The 24,256-nt window shown below is 43.6% G+C and overlaps 2 protein-coding genes and 1 long non-coding RNA gene across 13 annotated transcripts in view; 1 reads left to right on the forward strand and 2 right to left on the reverse strand.

The window, feature by feature from the left end:
• nxpe3 (neurexophilin and PC-esterase domain family, member 3) overlaps window positions 1-17,322 on the reverse strand; it is an 18,625-nt gene extending 1,303 nt beyond the window's left edge. The window contains exons 1-8 of one of the 11 annotated variants that reach the window (XM_085383993.1): window positions 17,128-17,322; window positions 15,314-15,383; window positions 5,568-5,639; window positions 5,140-5,299; window positions 3,132-3,904; window positions 2,578-2,645; window positions 2,269-2,490; window positions 1-2,187 (exon numbers count right to left, since the gene is read on the reverse strand). The exon at window positions 1-2,187 is cut by the window's left edge and continues 1,303 nt beyond it. In XM_085383993.1, the coding sequence (XP_085240119.1) occupies window positions 1,625-2,187; window positions 2,269-2,490; window positions 2,578-2,645; window positions 3,132-3,904; window positions 5,140-5,232 (1,719 nt within the window). In that variant the 5' untranslated portion in view covers window positions 5,233-5,299; window positions 5,568-5,639; window positions 15,314-15,383; window positions 17,128-17,322 and the 3' untranslated portion in view covers window positions 1-1,624. Of the gene's footprint in view, window positions 2,188-2,268; window positions 2,491-2,577; window positions 2,646-3,131; window positions 3,905-5,139; window positions 5,303-5,567; window positions 5,640-7,128; window positions 7,243-15,313; window positions 15,384-16,563; window positions 17,088-17,127 lie in introns of those variants that run through there. The other 10 variants (XM_085383994.1, XM_085383989.1, XM_085383996.1 and 7 more) reach the window with 10 other exon arrangements.
• LOC146650951 (uncharacterized) lies at window positions 7,693-8,605 on the forward strand. Its single transcript, XR_014907864.1, has 3 exons — window positions 7,693-7,897; window positions 7,974-8,086; window positions 8,172-8,605. It is a non-coding gene; the product is annotated as an uncharacterized LOC146650951 (long non-coding RNA).
• Window positions 17,323-19,401: 2,079 nt separating the features above from the next.
• cep97 (centrosomal protein 97) lies at window positions 19,402-24,195 on the reverse strand. The gene is made up of 11 exons (XM_085384385.1): window positions 23,789-24,195; window positions 22,952-23,094; window positions 22,682-22,840; window positions 22,466-22,567; window positions 22,254-22,367; window positions 21,995-22,161; window positions 21,731-21,892; window positions 21,447-21,622; window positions 20,699-21,344; window positions 20,536-20,611; window positions 19,402-20,440 (listed from the first exon to the last, which is right to left on the reverse strand). The coding sequence occupies exons 1-11, from the start codon at window positions 23,823-23,825 to the stop codon at window positions 19,952-19,954; spliced, it is 2,271 nt and encodes a 756-aa protein (XP_085240511.1). The 5' UTR covers window positions 23,826-24,195; the 3' UTR covers window positions 19,402-19,951.
• Window positions 24,196-24,256: the final 61 nt, after the last annotated feature.

Here is a 24,256-nt window from a genome sequence, read left to right on the forward strand (position 1 = left end):
ACTTTCTTTCCAAGCTCCTCAGACTACCATGTCCTGGATGCCTGAGAACCTACTTGAACATAGTTCAGATTCTTCATCACTTTCCTTCACTTCATAGCCTTCTTCCACTTCTGCAGGTGGCTGATGTGCTTTTTCAGAGAAAGGGTAGCATGTGCTCTAAATATTGACAATATTTTCTATATCTTCTAACCCTGGATCTTCCTGAACATTGATTCCTCCTCCTCATTATACTAGAGGACAATATGTGCTTTGTCCTACTGGTCATTGCTTTGCACAACATGGTAAAAAAAAGTATGCATTATGGGAAGAAGGCAAGCTGGTGGGGGCAGTGTGATGCTTTGGGCAATGTACGACTTGGAAACCAAGGATCCTGTCGTCCATGTGGATGTTACTTTGACAAATACCACCTAACCATTGTTGCAGAACATGTACACCCTTTCATCGAAACTGTATTCACTGATGGCCGTGTCCTCTTTCAGCAGGATAATATACCCTGCCAGAGAGCAAGTACTGTTCAGGAACGGTTTGAGGTGTTGACTTGACATTCAAAGTTAGCCAGATCTCAACCCAGTCAAACATCTGTGGGAAGGAAATGTGCTGTACAAACATGTCTGATCGGTGGAAGCCCCACCTCACAACTTAGAAGACTTAAAGGATCTGTTGTTAACTTCCTGGTGCAAGATGCCACAGCAGACCTTCCGGTGGTGTCTAACTGAATACATATCTTAAAGGTTTAGGGCTGTAGTAGCAAAAGCAAACACAATATTAGGCAGATCTTCATGTTATGTGTGTATGTGTGTTTAATGTTTCCTAAGTAAATATATTTCCAAAGATCCAATTTGAAATTCTCAACAGATGTCCATTAATTGTTATGTGTAATAATGAGAATATTGTCTCTGGTCAAGTGAGACCAAAATTGAACTCTTTAGATTCCAGAATACACACACCATGTTTGGAGGTCAAAATGCGCTGCATATCACCCCTAAAACACCATTCCAACAGTGAGTTTAGAGGTGGGTACATAATGGTGTGGGGGTTTATTTCAGCATACGGCACTGGCACGCTTCATATGACCGAAGGAAGGATGAATGCGAAAATGTGGCGAGGAACTAATAAAAAACTGCTGCCACCTACCAGGATGATGAAGATGAAACGAGGGTGCACGTTTCAGCAAGCCAATGACCCCAATTGTCATTTCTCATTATTACACATAACTTAATTTCAAATCTAAATCTACGGTTTGATTTCTTTGCATGTGTGGACTGGAATGGTTGTTGACCAACATCTGGTGATTACCTTTAGAAACACATTTACTTAGAAAATTGATGATGTGTTCAACAATTATTTGAACCACTCTGTACATTAAAATAATGCACATGAACAAAACTTTGGTAATACCAAAAGATGAGAATTAACAATCATTGTGCCAAAGTCTTTGGAAATCAGAGTAAAACATGTTTTGTAGGAATTAAAAAAAAAAAAAAAGCAGGAAAGCAAATCTTCAGTATTTGAAGAGTTTGTGTTTTAGAAAAATATATGAGTTCTTATGAACCCAAACAAAAATGTGTTTGAAACTGACGGATGGATTCACACATCACATTTAACAATATATCCACTATCATCACTATTTCTGGCTTTTTTTCCTCTCGGGGCAAATATAAGATAAAAGCATGTCTATCATTTGCTTGACGATAGGTGGAGGAGGATGGAGGGCATGAGGTAAATGGTGAGCTAAAGTCATTTGCCAGGCATCCACCACCAGAACGTTCAGCCCCTTGAACATGGTCCTGAGCACCTGATCGAGCTGCTGGGAGTACCAGTCGCTGTTGTAAAGGCTCACCTCCTGATCCAGGGCTTGAAGATTGGCTGAGCGGATCACTATTAGCGTCCCTGGCGCTCGGTCTATAAGTCTCACCAGTGCCTGTCGAATGTGCCGAAGACGCCGTATGTATATGTCCACAGGAAAGGTGCTGAAGTGGGACCAGATGCTGAGGACCACAACCACGTTAGGGCCCCCAGAGAGGCCGTCAAGCTCATTCGAAACGTACCGCAACTCGCTGGACATGACGGTAGAGAAGCGGATTGGAGGGCCGTGGCAGCGGTACTTCAAGAGAATATTATGTGTGCTGTCCACCGCCATGAGCGGTCCGACCTTTTTGGGATTGTATAGGTTGAACTCCTTTAATTCTGGATGAGATGGAATAAATGAAAGTTACAGTGGGTAGTGTAATTGTCTATAAAATGAAATAAAAGGACAAAACCGCTCACCTGGTACAAAACCAATGAGATACTCGAACCACTGTCTCACAGTAGAGTCTCCGTACATGTTGATCACCTTGTTCTTCAAACACTGTACAGCTGCTGATGATTTGTTGAACTGACGCATTGTAAATCCATCTAATGGCCTCCAGGAGTCCATGTAGTAATATCCAGATGTTTCTAGCTGAATATGTTCTGGTTTAGCTGTGCTGTTTTCTTCCTCCACTTTATCTGAGAGGAAGTAAAGAATGCTGAAGACAAAATTCATTTTTAGATCACAGCAGGTGCTACAAATGTTCCTCTCCCACAGTACCGTACCTTTCTGTGGCAGCACGTTGATTTTATCAGGTCCTGAAGCGTGTATGTAAACTTTGAGATTTACACCACTAGGACAGATGGAAAAAAATGAATGTTAAAAAATAATGTCACATTTCCTACTAATATCTTGGTCGAGTTGCTAAGGCATAAACTCATCTTTAAAAGTCAGATAACAACTGAGTGCTGTTTTAGCTATTTTCGTATGTATAGATATACCAGAGAACTATTATCAGATCACCAATAACAAATCTGCTGCAAGATTTGAGCTGCTAATGATGTCACCAGGGGGGAGGTAATGGTGCGCATTTCCACAATATTAAGGCCTTATTTTTAAACAGCTGGCACTAATGTGTTGCCCATCTTACACACAATGTGTGCAGCATGGGAAGAAAATAATCTATACTGCAGATGGTTTTATTTTAATGGTTTCTGACTGCAGACACTCATTGTTTGTGGGTTTTTTATGAATTAAGAAAAATAGGAAATCTCACCACACTTATCCTTTAACAGTAGATACAGTAAATAAGCATCCAAATCCTACAAAGCATACAAACCTTTTGAATAACAGCGCTTCCTTGTTGGTGATGAGGTTTTTCAAGTAGCCTCCCTTAGCATGGTTGATTCTGGTGTCACAGCTGAGCACCTTGGGCTTGTAGCAGTACCAGGGCTCGCCTGTGTGAAGGTCTGTGTAGTTGCAAAGAGGCTGATGGTTGGTAGGCAAGCACAGGTTGCACACAGTAGTTTCTGACAAAAGGCCTAAACGGAACACGCTCTTAAAAAACACCCGATCGGCCCGTTCCTCCCTGAGTCGTCGCAGCACAGCGACGGCCTCACTGGAGTGCACCAACATGACTTCAACCTGTGCAGAGCCCACCCACAGGAGTGGGAACAGAGCAGAATAAAATCCATTCTTGTGGTCAACCACCTGCCCAACCACGGCCGCTCCAAGCTCCGGAGAGTGCAGCCTGGCCAGAAGGAAATCCCCGCCGTAGCGTTTAGGGCGACCCTGGAAGTCGTGCATCTGGATGAGGGCCTCTAGCTGATCGCCCACGTGCCACTCCCTTCCTTCTTTAGTGGGAAGTATTGCGAACAGGCTGTGGACAGGGTCGCTCGTCTGCCTCAGGGTGGTTGGTCCAGAGTGAGGCGGAGGGCTGGGCCAGCTGATGAGTTCCAACAGGTACCGCTCCTCAAGTTCATCCTCAGGGGAGGGTTTCTGGCCCACATGGGTACAGTAGGTGTGGTTGTGATAGAAAGGAGACACACTGAGGGATGAATGGATCCTGCTCTGCAGTTGGTAGAAAGATGAAATCGCTTGGCAGTTCCACTTCTGAAAAGAAGAAGGGTAACTGAATGAATTTTAGAGGATACCACACTATGGGTTGTAGAATATTGCAGGAATAATTCAAGAGGAACTGCACAGATGCCAAGATAAAGATCACTGGTTAGAAGAAGTCCTACTCAGCCTGTGAAAGCAGTTTGATGCGGACAGGACTGAGAATAACAGAGCTGAAGGTTGCTCATAGGCAAATAATTTCCACATACTCAATATTACATTTTGGGAAACGTAAGATCGGGTATGATTGGAGCTCTTTACGACCCTTACAAAGGACTAAAATACAAAATATCTTAACTTTTGCTGCCATTAAATTGACTTGCCAACTTCTAATAACCATGCTTCAATCCTCTTAATCCATGAACCAAGCAGCAACATGAAAAATTAAGCCATTAGTGCCAAAAATCTAAGTTTCTCCATCCCCACAGACCCCCAGAGCAAAATGACCAACAAGTGAAAGTTGCTATTACATTCATGTGTTTTGTTTGTTTGTTTGTTTTTTATGTTCACACATATGGATTTTGTTAAAGCTTAAAGATTTGACCCCTACTAATTAAAGTCCACACATTTGACTGCTCAGCTGAGTTTGTACTACTGGTTCCCCCTTCTGGCAAAAGACAAGGCCTGCTGTATGTTGCAGCTTGTCCACGAATTCCAATGAGAAGTGTGTGAATTTCCGATATTTTATTACTCTTGGCACAAATTAGCAGGAATGTGTGTCTGTGCAATCCAGCTGTGGTTTATGTATGCAGCTTGCTAAACTTAGCTGATAACAGATCATTCAGGGTGACCTGAATGCTTCTTATAAGGGATTATATGCAAACTTTTAAGAGTGCAGCTCTGTTTCCTTCAGTAACTCAGGAAGGTCCCTTGTGGTTCAAAAAAGATCACAGAAACAAAAAGTGACAGGCCACAGAGTTGCAAAGCAGGGTCAAAGCGTGCTGACCCAGATAAAAGTCACCAGAGCACTGCAGACTCAAGCACAAAAATTGTGCCCCACAACCATTATGGTATTATGGCAGCTCCTTAATGCATACCCAATCCACTATTTTTGTCCATATACTCTGTTTTAGGAGTTCCCGACTGATTTCTGCAATAATATAAAAACAATGAAAAATTTGCCTGCTATGTGAATAAATCAAAAATCTTTTGAGACTTTTCATAACTGTCAAAAATGAAAAGAAAAAGCATGAGTTAAAGCTCACGGGTAGTTTCACTTCTCTCCTCACCTCTACTGTGTGGATGTTCCGCAGCAGGAAGATGATGCCAGACAGTGTGAGGAAGAGGAAAATCGGGGTATATTTGGACAGATTATGGCACATGGTGACCCTCTTCTAAATCCCATGATCACACTCTGCTGTCACCAGGACGACATAATGTCATTCCAACCTGCTGTCAACGAGAAGGACATTTTATATATATGTGTGTGTGTGTGTGTGACAGATGTTCTGTTCTTCGTTATGCAGTTAACCATCTTCTCTGTGTGTCATACAGAAGTAAATAAAAATATAAGAATTCCTTTTTCAAAACAGCATGAAAAAAGCATTTGTCCCCTTCCTGATTTCTTTTTTTGTGGCATATTTATCACACTTACATGTTTTAGATCAGAAAAAAGTAATATTAGACAAAGATATCAGTCCTGCGACTGACTGGTGACCTGCACAGGAGGTGTCCTGCCCTATGACATCTGGGATATCCTCCAGTCCTCCTTGACCCTGATAAGGATAAGCTGAAGAGAAAGGATGCATGGATGGACAAAGATACCTCGAATAAATGCAAAATGCACAAAAGTATTAAGGGACAAAAGCTATTCAAACCTATCTGGCCCTATGTAATATTGTAATAACTGGCAGTGAGTCTTTCACTGTGGAGGAATTTTGGTCCACTCTTGTTAAACTTTAGTTTTAGGGTTGAACTGAAGGCTCGACATTCACTTTCAGGATGTTCTGGTAGAGAGCAAAATTCCATCTGTGAAGGCATGTCATCCAGATCCAGAAGAAACAAAGCAACCCCAGACCATCACACAACTAGCATTACCATGTTTGACTGCTGGCAGTGTTGGGGAGTAACGGAATACGTGTACCGGCGTTACGTATTTCAAAATATGAGTAACTGTATTCCGTTACAGTTACCGTTTAAAGAGGCGGTATTCAGAATACGATTACTTTGTTAAAATAAAGGGATTACACAGCGTTCTTTTCCTGTTTCATATGTTAGGCTATGCCCACTCTATTTTTGGTAACTCCACGCCGGTGGAAACCCAAACAAAACGAGGCTCTTTGTTTCAATCTCGCGGCCCACGTCATCTCTGCTTGCTTACATATTTCCCATTCTTTAGATAGTTGTTGGAGGTGATCGCTGTTTTGTCAGATGACTTTGGGGCCAGTCAGTACCATCATGTCAGCCCTCAAAAGCACACAAAAGTTAGTCTTTTTTGTCCCGGTCTTGGTCTCGGTCTTGGTCTCGTCTCGACTTGGTCTTGGTCTTGGTCTTGTCTTGGTCTCGATACCCTCTGGTCTTGGTCTTGTCTTGGTCTCGGATTAGGCAGTCTTGACTACAAGTCTAACAAAAAGTAAAGCTATTTTACGACTCCGACACGAATTACATATTATCCAGGGGTCCCTTTACCACGGTTCGGAGCCGCGGAACAGTTTTCTATACAAGATCGCTGCAAAAAGTGCAGCCTTACCTAATGTCCATCCTACTATTACTCATCTAGTTGGTATTGGCGAGTAACCTTCAGTAATAGTAATAAATCACAGAGCAAAAACACATTCATGTAGTTGCAAAAAGTTTGATAATATGTTAAGTAATGTTATATACCTATGTGGTATGTGACTTTTGTTGCCATGATGCCAGGTCTCTCTTGGAAATGAGATTTTTAATCTCAATGAGATTTTTTACCTGGATCAATTGTCACGGTTCTGGGTCCGTCGGACCCAGTAGTTTGAGTTTTATTATGTTTTGGTTTTAGTTTGCATCAGGGATTGTTTTCTTGTTCTCTTGTAGTGTTGATTATGATGATGTTTATTATTTGAGTTTCATGTTTCTGTGGTGTTTAGGATTTGTTCTTCAGTTGTGTCTGCTTAGTATTTGTCTAGCTCCATGTGCCATTTTCTGTCTGTCTCTCTATGTCGAGTTTGTGTCTTAGTGTGATGGTTGCTTGTTCCTGTTTTATTGTGATGATCTGCGTCTCATGTGAGTGTGTTCAGTTTGACCTTTGTCTCGTCTTGTTGATTATTCCCAGCTGTGTTTCCACCCTGCTTCATCTGTGTGTTTCCCTGCAGTCTACCATCATCTGTTTCCGCCCGCTCTCATTCATGTCCAGGGCCCTGTTTCAGGAAGCCGGTTTAGTGGAAAAACTGAGTAAGTATACCCTGAGTTAACGAAAACTCTGGGTTTTCGGTTTCACAAAGCGAGTTCAGCTGCAGCCTGAGTGAGTCACTATGAGGACACACGCCGTGAAGCTAACCTGCCCCCTAGCAGGTTTACTACAACTAACCCTGACTGTCTCCGCCCCTTTGTCGGAAACCTGACAGTAGGAAGTGTCAGACATGGCGTGTCCCTTCCTTGAAGAGCCAGTAGATCGTGAAGCCCAAATTCTCCGCAGAGCTCTCCGCCGGGAGAGAGTGATCAGAGCGCGTTTGGACATTTTATCATTTCCTGATGATTGTCTGTGCGAACGTTACCGTTTCTCAGCACAATCTATAATTTATTTGGATAACATCCTCAGGCCATATATTACGCATGTGACACATCGCGGACATGCTCTCAGTTCTGTACATATTATTTGTATTGCACTTCGGTTTTTTGCAAACGGGAGCTTTCTGTATAATATTGGTGACGCTGAGCACGTTTCCAAGGCTACCGTCTGTCGGGCAGTCAGGAATGTTACAGTTGCACTGAAACGTCTCCTGTACACGTTTGTGGTGTTCCCCGGTCATAGACCCACAAGATTCATCAAAGAGGGATGCCACAAAATTGCAGGTATCAGGATGACCAAAACTTAATTTATGATGTGGTGATACTTGAACTACTACTTAAATTGCACATTTATTTTCAGGGTTCCCAGGCGTGATTGGCTGTATAGATGGTACTCACATTCCAATCATTGCTCCTTCAGTAAATGAAGGAGACTATGTGAACAGGAAGTCTTTCCACAGCATTAATGTGCAGGTACATAGTTCCCTGTAGCATGTCAAACTAACAAATTATTTCATTATAGTAATGGATGCTAATTTGTGTTCTCTGCACTGTGAAGATCATATGTGATGCTGCCAACATTATCACAAATGTGGAAGCCAAGTGGCCAGGCTCTGTCCATGACTCACAAATATTCCGTGAATGTACACTGAGCACAAAATTTGGACATGGTGAGTTGAAAATACTTTAAAATATATAAAGACCAATTGCTTCAGGGACATTTGAACTGAAGTGTATCCTTCTGTCTTAGGAGAGTTCACTGGCTACTTGCTTGGTGATAGGGGGTATCCATGTTTACCCTATTTGCTTACCCCTTACTCTGACCCTGAACCGGGCCCACAGCAGCGATATAATCTGGCTAATTGCAGGACAAGAGCCAGAGTTGAAATGACTATCGGAATGCTTAAGGCCCGGTTCCAGTGCCTGCAAAGACTCAGGGTCACCCCAGAAAGGGCATGTGACATTATTGTGGCATGTGTGATTCTTCACAACATTGCCACAATTAGAGGAGAGCACTGTCCTTCTGAACCAAACAGCAGTGATCCAAACCATGAACATCCTGACCCTCCCACGGACATACAAGATGGAAGAGCAGTCAGAGACACCATATGTCACAATCATTTCTTTTGACCCATCACCTCAACATTTTGAAAGAAGAATAAACAGATTTTTTGTTCAACTGGCTTTATTGGTCACCTGTGTTTCCTGTACACAAAGTATTAAAAGATGTAAACCTCATAAAGTGTCTCTGTTGCTTCCTCCTCTGTAACAGCTGTCAATGTTTCTTCATTATTTTCCTGTAGTAAAGAAATAAACAACATTGCTGTTCTACTGTAAACTCATATAATCTGTGGAGTATTACTCACAACTGCATGTTGGTCTGGCTCAACAGGAGGCTGCACCAGATGCAGTACACCATCACCATCAACTGATAGAATATGAGGTTTATACAGGTCACTTATAACTTACAAGGGACCAAATGGCAATTAACAAACATACCAAGCACCTTACACTTCATTGTCATTATGCTCTCAAAGACAACCAAGACTGAGGGAAGGCAAAATCAGTAGGAAAATAACTTCACTACAAAATAATCCATTATGGTAAAGAGTTTATCAAATGAATGAGTAGCACTGCAAAGGTGACTGTGAAGAAAGGATGTATGCACATCATGTATTATTTTGAATTTACCCCCTATGTAGGCACTTGTGTCTTGCGGGGTTATTGACTCAGAGGATGTCCCCGCAGAGATGCCTTCGGCCACAGGGCGCCCACTGTTTTGGCTGAGGGCCAACTGCTCAGCCTCTGTGAGTGGTGGTGGTGGAGGACCCCCACCTGTTTTTCGGGCCTCCGCTTTTTTTCTGTTGGCTATAACGGGCCACATTTGAGCATACAGAGTAAGCAAATATGTACTTGTAATGTGCTCAGATAATTTCAATAAGTGCTTACAGACAGAAAATTAATGTAGCCTCTAACTGCAATTGATTTACATGGGACAAACAGACCAAGCACTATGGCTCATAATACAATTACACCTTACCTGTTTGGACTATATTTTTATATTTCATTTTTACTTGCTGCCAGGAACGTTTGGGGCCTGTTGGGTTGCACCTGCGCTCACATCACGTCACAAAATAAAATGTATAAAATAACAAATAAAATAACATATGATAAAATAACGTGTTAAATGGGTGGAAATCCCTAGATCAATGTTTAAATTAACACTCACGCATTGACTCTGTCGGCTATGTTTTGCCATGCATGCTCACTTTCTTTTGCAGCTGTCGCTGTGTTACTTTTTTCCGCGGAATTTGCATGTTATCGGCATATGCTGCCATCAGAATTTCGGCCTCAAGCGCTGTAAAATACATTGACCGCGCCTTCTTTCCCTCCGTCTCCATGGTGACTCACTTAATCTGTGCTCCGCTTATCAGGGCTTTATGTATCCTCGTCCGCGCGCTTCACTTGGGGTTAAAGCAACTCCGCGTTGACTGAACTACTTGTTATCAGCCTTTCTGAAACCGAATATTCCGAGTTGGACAGTTCGGGGTTACTCAACCCTGAGTATCGTTTTTCACTCTGAGTTTTCTAAACCGGCTTCCTGAAACAGGGCCCAGGTTCGTGTTCTATAGTTAGTTTGTTCCCAGTTTAGTTTAGTCATTCCCACTCCCTTTCAACATGTAAATTAATCAGAATGTTTTTTTGTATGTAATTTGTATAGTATATTTTTTTTCTCTCATTTCTTTTCTAAATGTACTTGTATATTGTTCACATGTTGAAATAAATTACCAATCAATCAATCAATCAATCAATCAATCAATCAATCAATCATTGCTCCGTTCGCCGTTTGTCCATTTCCTTTTTGTGTTTAATAAACCACCCTCACACCCATACAAGTGCCTGCGTTTGGATCCTCCTTTATTTTCCACACGGCTCATCTCACTCGCCGTGACAGTACGGACCAGCCAGATATGGATCCAGCGGCATTCACCCCACCCACAGAGCTTCGAAAGCTCATAACGGACTCTGTGTCAAAACTAATCAACCTGTGGCTCAAGCATGAGGGAGAAGCATTTCTCTACGTTCTGGAAGTCAGGCTGCAACAACTTATCACGGATTATCCCTGGCTATTGGACTCACTGCACCCTCTGGTACAAAACTTCATTCTCCATGAACTTCACCTACACCCACCAGCCGCTATCGCTTCCCAACCCAGCCGGACGCCGGAGGTTTTGCCCGGCCCGCCGGAGGTTTTGCCCGGGAGGAAGCGACGATCGCGCCGTCGGCGCGTCGCCCCACAGCTGGAGAATAGGACTTCAGAACTGCCGGCTGTGGTGAGTGGAAAAGACGCTCTGTCTGTTTCACCAGTTCATATGACTGTTTATACCGGGGCTGTGTTCGTTGACTCAGCTGCTCAGCCGGTAGCTCGGTTAGCTGCCCAGCAGTCGCTAACCCAGTCAGCCACTCAATCATCACCTCCATTACAGTCACAGTCAGACCCAGTAGACGCCATGTTACAGTCCATAGCCCAGTCAATAGCCCAGTTGGCAAGAGATTCATCAGCCTTATCAGTTCAGCCAGCCACTCCACCTGTTACTACTTCGCTACCTGTAGCTCAGTTACCACCAGTTCAGCAGCCTGCCCACTCATTTACCCAGCCTTTATCCTCACAGCCTCATTACAAGCAGGGAACACACTCCACACAAACTTTTGCTGGTTCATTTAAGCTGGCCATCTCAGAGACAGTTGCTCCCTCTAGGGCCTCCCCAGAAGCTGGGTGTCAGTCACCAGCCAACTCTGGACCCCTAGAGGTCAAGACACCAGCACCAGCAGCCTCACCGGAGAACTCACCTGAACAGTCTCGGCTCTCAGCACCCCCTGAGAGCTCAAGTGAGTTCACCCGTCCGCCTCAGTCCTCTGCTGAGTGTATTGGGGAACACTTCCAGCCCTCTGAGGACTGTATCCCACTGTTGCTGCCTGAGTCTAGCCACGGTGCTGCTCAGTCCCAGCCAGTGTCCACCCTGGCAGAGGTCTCCGTACCTGCTGCTTCAGAGACTGCTTTCACTGGAGGGCCTGAGGAGCCCGTCCAGTCTCAAGTCATGTTAGCTGGGGGTTCAGGTGAACCCAGCCAGCGTCCTGCCTCGTCGGCTGGAGGGCCTGAGGAGCCCGGCCAGCCTCAAGTGTCGTCTGCTGGGGGTTTAGGAGAACCCAGCCAGCCTCAAGTGTCGTCTGCTGGGGGTTTAGGAGAACCCAGCCAGCCTCAAGTGTCGTCTGCTGGGGGTCTAGGAGAACCCAGCCAGCCTCAAGCGTCGTCTGCTGGGGGTTTAGGAGAACCCAGCCAGCCTCAAGCGTCGTCTGCTGGGGGTTTAGGAGAACCCAGCCAGCCTCAAGCGTCATCTGCTGGGGGTTTAGGAGAACCCAGCCAGCCTCAAGCCACGTCTGCTGGAGGGCCCGAGGAGCCCGTCCAGCCTCAAGCCACGTCTGCTGGAGGGCCCGAGGAGCCCACCCAGCACATCCTCACATCTGCTGGTGGTCCTGGAGGACCCAGCCAGCACATCTCCACATCACCTCCTGCAGCATCACCGCCGTCAGGTTCCGCAGCCGTCCCGCTGCCGTCAGGTTCCGCAGCCGTCCCGCTGCCGTCTTCATCATCTTCGCCTGGTCCAGCCTCCGTGTCTTCATCATCTTCGCCTGGTCCAGCCTCTGCTTCGTCCTCGTCTGGTCCTGCCTCGTCTGGTCCTGTGGTTGCCACGCCGCCGTCGGTGCCAGCTCGACCCGTTCCGCCTCGCCTCTGCCGGCCGTTTTCCGGGCCTCTAAGATGGCGTCATGGCCTTCGGGGACTGCCTCCGGAAGGTGTTCGTCGTCGCCGCCGCTGGCATCGCGGCCGCCCTCCGGACCTGCTCGGTCGGTCTCCGGAACTGTTTGCCCGTCGCCACCGTTGCCGTGTGCACGGTCGGCCTCCTGAACTGTTTGCCTGTCGCCGCCGTTGCTGTGTGCAGGGTCGGCCCCCTGAACTGTTTCGGCTATTGTGTTGTCGGCCCCCGGACTTTACTGTGGACTCGTGAATGGTCTTGTTTTGTGTTGGCCTGTTTTTGGTTTATTCTGGTCTCTTGTGCTCCTTGTTTTTTTGTTTCGGACCCTCCTTCCTGGACCCCCTCCGCCCGCCCTGGCTTGGTGCTTTGTGCTTTTTTGTTTGGGGCTGTCGGGAGCCAGCCCTTAGAGGGGGGGTACTGTCACGGTTCTGGGTCCGTCGGACCCAGTAGTTTGAGTTTTATTATGTTTTGGTTTTAGTTTGCATCAGGGATTGTTTTCTTGTTCTCTTGTAGTGTTGATTATGATGATGTTTATTATTTGAGTTTCATGTTTCTGTGGTGTTTAGGATTTGTTCTTCAGTTGTGTCTGCTTAGTATTTGTCTAGCTCCATGTGCCATTTTCTGTCTGTCTCTCTATGTCGAGTTTGTGTCTTAGTGTGATGGTTGCTTGTTCCTGTTTTATTGTGATGGTCTGCGTCTCATGTGAGTAGGGCTGCCACAAACGATTATTTTGATAGTCGACTAGTCAGCGATTACTTTTGCGATTAGTCGACTAATCAGATCATCATCCATTGAACATACAGCATACAGCTTATTGCACCAGCAGCATCTGCTCTTATATAACTATCATTAGCTTTCAGCTTTAAGTGTTTAAGGTATGTGCTAACTTAAAAAAAGACAAGATGATAGTTTATTAAATTTTAATGACATTTGCAGAGTGTTTCGGTGGAGTTTAATAAACTCCTTGCTATCTAAAATATAACAGGACACCGGAGTAAATTCTCCAGCATCTCACACTTCTGATGATCAGCTGTCTGCTTGACGTTTATTCAGCTGTGTAAAAACTATAACTTTAATCTCATCCAAACCGATTTACTCAGGAACAAATAAAACACTGAAAAAAGCCAAACAACATTTTGAAGTTATCTAAGTGACTTATATATCATGTTTAACCTGAGTAGTGAAAGACGGCGGTGGGTTTGAAAACGATCTGCCGGGAGTCCGGTGTTCTCACGGCTCTAGTTAGCCTAGCCCCCGGCTAGCTATCGAGCTAGTGGGTAACAGATGCCTCCGAAAACGTCGGAGCGCTTTTGAAAATATGTGGTGTCTTGATAAACTGAGCAGATATTTGAGGTTTACACAGCTACATTCTCGCCTGAAAATATGTTAAACGTTTATTTTGTGACCCAGAAAGAATAATAAGAATAATATTAAAACTAACCAGCTGCCGCCATTGTTGGAAACTAAGCAGGGCCGCGATGGGCCGCGCTATGAATTCTGGGACACAGTTTCTTCTTCTTCGGGGTTTAACGGCAGCTGGCATCCTTGGACATGCAGTGCTGCCATCTTCTGTTTCAGTCCATTATTACACTCTTAAATCCTACTACTGATTCCTGCGTCTTTTGTGATCTTACAAAGCTTCAAACGACGCGTCGACTATTAAATTAGTCGTCGACGATTTTGATAGTCGACGTAATCGTGACTAGTCGACTAATCGTGGCAGCCCTACATGTGAGTGTGTTCAGTTTTACCTTTGTCTCGTCTTGTTGATTATTCCCAGCTGTGTTTCCACCCTGCTTCATCTGTGTGTTTCCCTGCAGTCTACCATCATCTGTTTCCGCCCGCTCTCATTCATGTCCAGGTTCGTGTTCTATAGTTAGTTTGTTCCCAGTTTAGTTTAGTCATTGCTCCGTTCGCCGTTTGTCCATTTCCTTTTTGTGTTTAATAAACCACCCTCACACCCATACAAGTGCTTGCGTTTGGATCCTCCTTTATTTTCCACACGGCTCATCTCACTCGCCGTGACATCAATAAAGGATTAATAAAATAATAAAAGTAATCCAAAGTATTCAGAATACGTTACTCAATGAGAGTACATTACAAAATACATTTTGGGGCATGTATTCTGTAATCTGTAGTGGAATACATTTTAAAAGTAACCTTCCTAACACTGACTGCTGGTATGATGTTCTTTTTATGAAATGCTATAGTTTTTCACTGTGGTTTCCACTGTGGGGCAGAAAACTCCAGCATATTCTGTTCTCTTCTAATCAGACAAATAAGACAATAACTCTCTGTGAACAGTATTTCTTATAACTCAGCAGTATAATGCATCATAAAACAATGTCATTCATTCACAACAAGTCAGCAGTTTAATGTCATGCAAATCAGTTTAACTAATGCAATAGTTATCAGCTTCTTCTAATTCAGGAGAATAATGCAAACTAATCTACATAATAATTCACAATCTTTAATTCGGGGTATAACATGGCATAAAATAACACTACAATCCAACAATGGCAAAAGATGCAACACTGTAACACTGTAACAAAGTCAAACCAGGATGCATGTGTGGGAATAAAGAAAAATATTTTACTGCTACATATAGCTTTCATCATTATCATTGCATTAAAACGTTCATTAAAGCTACTGGCATTACATTAAAACTTCTATTACAGGTGCGGCTATAACCATTTTATACACACATTGCAGATGTGCTCATGAAGAGTTGATGCTCAGTCTATTTAAGGGTTTTAAGCTAAGTTTGGCGCGATGTCGCGACGATCCCTGGTGTAAGTGACTTGGAGCAACAGAAGGTTAAAAAGGCATACATGCTCACAAACACAAATGATTTAAAGATAGGCCTGGAATTCATTTAGCTTCTTACCGCATTTGAGTTTGCCTAGTAACAGGTGACAGAAGAAGAGTCAAGAAGAGTGCAAGCCCACAGGAACCATCTGGAGGGTGAAACAAATTGCCATGTATGGAAGAACGTGATAGAAAAAGGAACTTCTCTGTCTATAATCCAGTTTTGAGTTCCCTCCCCAGATGCCTTAACGCCCACTCACATCCTGGGCCATCTGATCTCAGGAATTTGCATGATAAGGTGGGGCCAGGTTTCACAATGAACTCACCGGAAACTCTGGCTGATTGGGACCCACACCCAGTTTCACACCTTGGCTCAGGCGATTAGAGGATCATCAGGGGTCCTTTTGTCCCTCTGTGGGGGGATACTCCCACTAGGTTTATATCTGGGACTCTCCACCATTTGACCTTAGAACTGAAGAAGCTTCTCGGATGAGAGGTGAAACGTCTTCAAGTAACTTAAAGAAGTCCAGACGCTTTTCTTTGCAAGCTCCTTTGACTACGATGACCTGGATGACTGAGAACCTTCACAGACAACTTCTCTGTCTGTTTTTAGCTTTTTAATTGACCATTTACTGTAACTGATGCATGTCATATTCTTGTTAACGCATGAAGGGGCAGAACCCTGATGAATTAAAAGCAGTCTGAAGTGTATTTTTGGGTGAAGATCTATGCTGATGTGTTGCAGTGTACATCTTCCCACGCGTGTGTTCAATAAAATCAATGTTTGACTGCACTCTTCTGGGCCAGTGTTGGTTTGTTCTTATCCTCAATATTTAGAATTTGGGACACATGCTTAATGCATGCTCAATCATCCAGGTAAGTAAATCCCTCAAAGTTGATTCTGTTCATCCGAATGTAGCTTTTTCAGTGGGATAAACATTTCGTCACTCATCCAAGTGACTTCTTCAGTCTCAGCTTACTGGAGGTTTCCCCAATCTTATAAACAGTACATTTGCACAATGACTGAAACTAGCAACACTGAAGGAACAATGGGCTGGGAGGTCAGTTCCTTTATCATTAATATGCAAATTCCCATGACCATTGATCAACAACCACTGATCAATCACAGCATTGTAAGAGGGTGAAATTAAACCAGGAAATCAAACCGACAAAGTGTATCAAGAAACCAGCAACTCTAGAAAGGAAGCCCTTCAAAAAGAGACCTTTAGAGTCTATCAAAACTAGAAACAAAACCAAAATACTACAGTAAAACTAAAGCTCATTATATTATAAAATAGAAAATACAAGACCACAAAAATAACAACTTACAACAAAGAAAACCACGAAGTAGAAACTTCAACATCCAGTTAGCAGCAGTCAGAATTTGGCGTAATAATATGGCTGCCATGGCAGAAGTGAGGCCAACTGACAGCCAATTGAAAAGCTTCACGCAAAACTTTAAGACGTTTCATCCAATCTCTCTCTCTCTCTCTTTCTTAAAATCTATGTTTCTTAACATAAACATAGATTTTAAAAAATGGATGCTAATCTGTTGACAGAACAATAGCTGTGAATTAGTCCACATCAAGGTTATTGCTCTTTTTAACCTAAAAAAAAAATACAACCCACATTTCTGCGCTGACATGAGCACTTCTAGCAGATAAGGCGTCCTGTCTCTCTGTAGTAATAGTCGGTGATAATGATTAGCGGCTCTTATTCTGGGTTAGGATGAAGCTCATCTCCATCTTGTAAGAGATGGAAATTTCTGTTTATATTATTCCTATTATTCAGCAGCTTTTGTCACACGAACCGCTGCGACGACGCCAACAAATACACCGCAGATTTCCGCATATTCAGAACAAATGTTTGCTCATTTGTGCGCGCCGTACTTACACGTTACAGAGCCCCACCATGTCCGATCCCTGAAGCAGGATGAGGAGGATGGTAGCAGAAGAGCAATGTGGGCTTTAAGATAAGGCGATTTCCACTGGTCATCGCTCACGAGAGGGGAGGAGGATAGTATGTCCACGGTGGGTTGAGCTGTTACAGCGGATGCGCTTTCTGGCGTAACCCCACAGAGAACCAGGCTGGAATCGAACAGGTCACCTTACGCTTGGCAAATAAATAAATAAATAAAATCAATTAATTTATTTTTCCCACCCATCATGATGAGGGTGGGAAAAAAGAAATTGCAGTGGATTGGGTGACTGAGTGGGTGCTACTGCGTCCCCAGGTGGCCACTCGGTATACTTCAGCTGTTCCTTTGTAACAGCAACAATAACAGTGATACAAAGAGAAGAAGAAGAGTAAGAAAATTAGTTTTGTGACGCAGAAAAAAAATCAGCACTTCCTGTGTGTCTTGGTTCTGGTTCTTTGACTCAGTGTTTTGTGTTTTTTGGACTTTTGAATCGTAATTCATTGTTGTTTTGATTTTGAGAAGTGGGCTTGGTTTCTAGACTCTGTTTGCCCCCGTTGTATCATTTGAGCCCACAAGTTCAGCCCTCCTTGGGGTTATTTACTTCATGTTCCCTCAATGTTGTCTCTGTGTTTCATGTTTTGTTTATTTCCATTCACTCTCTCACTGTGCTACACACAATGTGTCCTGACATCCTGCCCAGTGACCCAGCTTTCAAAGTAATTAGCAGTCAGTCCACGGATTTCAAAGGATGTGAGTGTGAAAACTGGACCACGGAGCAATAGAAGAAGGTGGCCTGGTCTGATGAATCGTGGATGGCTGGGTGTCACTTACCTGGGAACACGTCAAGCTTGCAGAGGCAGTGTGATGCTTTGGGCCGTGTCCTGCTGGGAAACCTTGGTTCCTGACATCCATGTGCATGTTACTTTGACATCACCTATCTAAGTGTGGTAACAAACAATGCACATCCTTTTATGGAAACTATATTCCTTGTTTGCTGTGGCCTCTTTCATCAGGGTACTCATCAGTGGTTCGATGAGCACAACAATGAGTTTAAGGCGCTGACTTGGCCTACATATTTCCCAAACCTCAATCCAATCAAACATCTGTGGGATTTGCTGGGCAAACAAGTCAGATCCACAAAGGACACACCTTGCATCTTACAAGTTTTAAAGGATCTGTTGCTAACATTTCAGTGCCGGATACTCAAACACACTGGCCAGGGTCTGGTGGAAAGACCCAGGGTCAGGGCTATTTTGGCAACACAATATTGGGCAGTTGGTCGTAATATTATGTTTGATCAGTGTAAAAAACTAGAGGTTAAATTACAGAGGCAAGGAAGAGAGCATTTGGACATGTGCAGAGGAGAGAGTGGTAATATTTGAACAAAGGATGCTGAATGCAGAGCTGCCAGGGAGGAAGATAAGACAAGGATCACAGAGAATGTTCATGGATGTAGTGAAGAAGGACATGCATAGGGTCGGTGTGACAGAGGAAGATACTGGTGATATAGCACATTAGAGTAAATTGATCAAAAAGGTAGCACTTTTCAAATAATGGAAAACTGACTTTATGCTCAAAATATTTTCAATCTTATTTTCCAAGTAAAATCTGTTACGAGTTCATTACTTTTAAAGGCCACAGACATTCAGAAATTTATAGGCTGCTGTGTTCTACTAATTCTGATTTATAAGCCAAAGTAAGATGGATCGTGTCCTGGCATAATGATGGCTGCAGTGTGGTGGAGCTATATGGGGTAATGAAATTGAAAGTAACACACAGTGTGCTATTTGCCAGGGGGATAGAGAAGCTTTTCAAGGCAACACTCGATCACCATGGTCTAAACTGAAGTTTGTTAAATTTCAGAGATCCATTCATCTCAGAAGCATAAAGCATTTTGAATCCGTTCTTTTTTCTTTTTTTAGCAAACTTTATTTTTACTTTGGTTAGTTTTTTGTCAATGTGGCATGTATAAAATTTTCATTGTATAACTTTGTTGTTTATTGTACACTATACTGTTTTTATTCTTTATCCAGCCACTGTAGCACAAAAATTCCCTTGAGACCAATAAAGTATCTATTTATCTGTACTTGCATTATAGCTATGAGGTATAACAGATTATTTTAATGAACTGGAATTAGTGTAAATTAATTTACACTGATTTATTAAACATCTAAGAAATAATCACACAATAATGAGAATAACTTTAAATAAGACATTATAAAAATGAAAAGTAGATAGAAATTAGAAAATTATAAGTACATATTTATTTACATTTTTCACAAGATAGGGATACATGACATTTTTCTGTTGATTATCAGTTAATGCTGACCTGCAGTCAATACAAAGCAGGCCAGCCATCCACACTGGTTGGAACAACAGAGATATATAGTAAAGCATATGTGTCGTTACAAGTGCAATTCTTTAACACAGCAACTTCTACTTTTCCAAACAGTAGAAGTAACAGGTCACAACATGTCTGTCTTAGTAGGCAGAGGTAGTAACCTCTACTTTCACTTTACTGATACCTTCTTAAGTTACATCACATTCAGTGTCTTTACACAGAGAGGAAAATGTTCATTAATAAAAGAACGGATCAAAGTGTTGGAGTATAAAGAAGCACTAGAGCTACATTCAGAGGACTGTACTTGTTTCAATCTGGTTTTAGAGCTAAGACCACTGTTTTCTGGGTTATTAATTAAGATGACTGCAGAGAAAGATCTGTCTCTAAGCTTATGCTCAGTGTTAATTTACACACACTCAGTCAGTGGTTCTATACAGTTTTCTAACGGGTGAGGACTCTCAGGTAGAGCCAGGAGCTGATTCTGCTGCCTTCCCCATGGGGGAGCTAGTCTGTGCCACCTTGCTGGGTGATGCCGGTGAGGACGGCTGTGGCGTTTCTGTTCTATCGCTAACTGCCTCCTCTGCCTCCTCCCTCTGCTGTACAGAGGACAGATATTGCTCCAGCAGGCTGCAGTCTGCACTGTCTGCTCCATCGCTGCCATTAGCGAGGCCACTACAAACGGGGCTTAGCGCTCGCACTGTTTTCAGAGAGTCTGCTGTCCCACTGCTCAGGAAGCTGTCCTCTTGCGCCACCTGCTGATCGCAAGTCAACTGGAAGCCAGAGTCTGGGAAGGAGACATCTGTGCTGGGTGGGTTGGTGGTACTGGAAGCAACGGGTGGGGTGGCCTTGCAAAGTCCAGGGGATGAGATCTGAGCAGGGGTGGCGGCTTGCGTAACGACTGCCAGCTGCTGCTCCACAGACTGCTTCCACTGCTGCATAGCCTGGAACTACACACAAATCACACAGAACGTAAACTATGAATTTATGGACAGATTTCTTGAAACAATATTATACATATCTTACAATGTTAAACAGAAACTACCTCTTTCCATAGAAACTTCAAAGCTTCCTCCTGAACGAGCCTTTGCAGCCTCTCCTCCTCATACTGCTTCTGCACACTGCAAACAAACCAGATTCACTGTCACTGATTAACACCTATGCATCGCAGAAAGAGTCATCACCAGTGCTGCTTGTCGGTCACTTACTGATCCAACTTCTCAGACAGGAAGAGGATGTGTTCCTGCATCCTGCATAGACGGATTTCACTGCGCACCTCTCTGGCCATGGGGTGACAGCACCGCGTGTAATGGCCTCTCCAGCAGGACTGTATTTTAATTGCAGCTCTGTCTGCTTCTGTCACACTTGATTTACTCTCAACTTCTTCCTGCTTCTGAGCTTCTTTCACCTCAGCTTTAACAAAATCACTATCTAGGTCATTCTGTAGAGTGCTAACTCTGACTCCTAGCAATCCACTAGATGTTGAATCTGTAGCAGAAATAACTTCTTCTCCTTCAAGCGTCTTTCTCTCGTGCTGCTCTACTGTGGGTGGATGCTGTGGATTGTTGGCGTTTTGCTTTTTGGACTGCGCTGGGTGCTTTGGTGCCAGGGAATCTGGCTCGAATGTCTCCGTCTCGTCCTCGCTGTCAGAGTGGGTCGATCGTGGCTCCAGATCAGGTGTGAAGGGGATGAAGGTGGACTCTGAGGAAAGTATGCTACTGTTGAGTTTGTCCTCACCTGTCTGCACATCCTCCAAATAAATTTGTTCCTCGCTGAGCCTTGGGCGACATACTATGGGCAGTGACGGATTGGAAGAGTCAGAGCTCACCCAGGTGTTAAACCGAACAACTGGCTCTACAGGGGAGCAGACAAATCAACGATTAGTGCTACAACCTAATTCAAATACATGATTCTCACTGGTCTTGGACCAGGGTGCCAGGCAGGCAGCCCTCTTACCTGTCTGCGGGACTGATAGAACAGCTGGTCCAGGTACAGTGATATTCTTCAACTCTCTGGCTCCCCCTTGTGGAACTCTATGTGACGGACTGTGACTCTCCACATCAAGCTGAGTTGGTCGAGGAGGACTGCGACAGCCTCCCCGGGTCTCCTCCAGCAGTTGTCTCTGATGAAACCTGAGACAGTTATGAAGGATTAAGAATGATGTGTGCTACCATGACCAAGAAGTGGATACTGGGTAATGATTTTTTTCCCTTGCAGTTTATCTATATTAAGATTTCAACCTCTGTTTACTGAGAATCTTCTCCAATTTGGCATCCTCAGCTGTGATGGCAGGTGATGCCGTCACAGGGCAGACAGTGGCCAGGTACTGCACCAGTTGAATGTGCTGCCCTGGTCGATATGAGCGACCTTTGCCCTGACTGTAGAGCCACTCAGCTTTCAGACTGTAAATTTAACAATAACACACAGCAAAAAAGAAAAAAAAAAGACACTCAGGCATTCTGATGCTTTTGTACTGATGATATTAAGCACGAGAATATACACACCCCTCTTTCTGTGTCACTACATAGCCATCCAGGACCTTCAGGCTCAGGCACCAACTCATGACATATGGCCGATAGTCGAAACCAGGCAGAGATGGGGTCGCCATAACACAAGGGTTGCTCATGATGGAAAGCTGCTCCAGCTCATGAAGTGGCGCCAGGTATGACATCTGGAGTAATCAGTTTATAGTCAGTCATAGTAATATTAGGTAATTTTAATATAACCAGTGTGACTGTATTAAATAAGGGAGAACATAATTACTTCATTAAGATCCCTAATCTCATTTTCTGCCAGGGAGAGAATAGATAATTGGGCAGGAAGGTGAGCGGGGACAGTTCGGAGTGTTGTGATGCTGTTTCCGTGAAGTAACAGAGTCTGCAACATTGACAGAAAATGATGCCGTCAAGAAAATCAACAATACCATTAATATAGGGCTAGTCTGAGCATATATTCAGAGGTCTCAGCACACTGACCTTTAGTGCCACCAGTTTGGTCAGATCACCAATGGCAGATATGTTATTGTCAGACAGATCCAAGTGTTGAAGAGAGACACAGTTGTTAAGTTGCTCAATGACCTGTGTGAAAGATTGCACAGTGGATTAAATATTTGTCATTACACATGGACTGAATTTGCTGTCAGTAAATTACAGGATCTGTGTAAAGGATGTTAAAATATCTCATATCCTCACCTTAATATTGTTGCCAGAGAGGTTGAGCCACTTTAGGTGAGGCAGATCTCTCAGCCCCTCAATGTAGCCTATACTGTTATTGGGAAGATTTAGGACTCTCAACTCTGTCAGCCGAGACACACCCATCATTCTCACCAGACGATTACTGGCTACAGACAGCTAAAGAAGGAAAAGAAAGAAAAGACATCAAATCATGAACTGGTGTGTGGTATCTGGACTCTAATGGCTGGGGAGATTATGTAGAAAATTTTAAACTAAAGGGTTTGTTACCTGCTGAAGGCCTGGATTCCTTTCTAGGTGGTCCAGCTTCATGATGTTGTTCCCGTCCAGGATGAGAGTGTGAGTGTCTTCTGAGCAGGTGAAACTGGGCTCCAACTTCTGCATACCTCGGGCTGAAAGATCCACCACAGGTCCTGGCAGGATAAAGAGATTCAGCAGACTTAAAAAGCACAATGTGGGTCTTGGTTTTCCATAAAGATATCTTGTGAAATCAGTCATGCACATTAAGTATATCTCAAAAGTCAACAGCATTAGGCTTATCTTGAACCTGAACCTTTTTCCCAAATCCCAAATTTTGGTCAGTTTTTGTAGGCTACCCCTCTTGTACTCTACTAGAGGGTGGTGATGGGTTAATTATGGGCTACCCAGACTACTATAATAGCTTATGAATGGGTATAGAACTGTAACAACTAGCAACCTACCATGCAAAAAAAATAAAATAAAAATCTTAGTTACAGTTTCTGGCAAGTCCCCTGAATTAGTTTACATAATCTTCTATTGATCACTGTCATTTGAAGGCTAAGAAGGTCAAGAAATCAAGCCTCTGCCCAGTGTGCCTGTCTGTCAACACCTGCAGAACCTAAATTTGTCCCAGACAACCTGGTTTCATGTTTAAGGTTTCGGAAAACTTTGCTAAAACTTAATTTACAAATATGCCAGAAAAGGACTGACGCGTGATGTTTTAATGCTCATGAAAGGTGAACTAGCTAACGACAGCACTCTGTAGTGTTCTCCCGTTAACCTCCGCCGGTGAGAAACATCTTCCTATGGGCTACCTTTCAAAGGAATATTAATATGTTTGACTAAAATAGATGACCGACTACTTACCAGCATTTCTATCAAACTGTAAATCTGATACACCCATCCTATCGACCCAGACCACAGCTAGCGTTAGCTGTAGTAGGAAAGACAAGAAGCGTCTGTGTGTTGTCAAACTGCGTAATCGAGGGGCTCTGGGATTTGTAGTTCATAAAGGATGTCTCGCCCCTTGCAACGTTGCGTCTATGGAAGTCGAAAAGACTACAATTATCCTACAGCGCGCTAAGGTTGCTGAAACGCGCCAGCCAGATTTAAGCAAAGAATAAAGAAGGGAAACATTAACGTTAATAGGAAAAATGCGTCTGAAGTGACCATAGTTATCTCATATTTCATTTTAGAGTGTTTAATACGCTGCTGTTCTGTATTATTAAGCCAAGAGCAGCTAGCTAATTGCTTGCTAGGCAACCGTCTAAATGTGACGTCACCATTGTGCTGCTGGTCAATGTATAAATTTGACTAAAATATTTTTATAATAGA

This window comes from Rhamphochromis longiceps, linkage group LG16 (assembly GCF_057381845.1).
Source record: "Rhamphochromis longiceps isolate RC_006_pf linkage group LG16, R_longiceps_female_GT1.1, whole genome shotgun sequence".
NCBI classification, from domain to species: domain Eukaryota; kingdom Metazoa; phylum Chordata; class Actinopteri; order Cichliformes; family Cichlidae; genus Rhamphochromis; species Rhamphochromis longiceps.

Coding starts and splice junctions, on each gene's coding strand:
- cep97 (XM_085384385.1), bottom strand. CDS start 23,825: ATGGGTGTATCAGATTTACAGTTTGATAGAAATGCTG. Junction 21,623..21,730: donor AAGATTCTCAGTAAACAGAG/GTTGAAATCTTA, acceptor TAACTGTCTCAG/GTTTCATCAGAGACAACTGC. Junction 20,612..20,698: donor CTGTCTGAGAAGTTGGATCA/GTAAGTGACCGA, acceptor GTTTGTTTGCAG/TGTGCAGAAGCAGTATGAGG.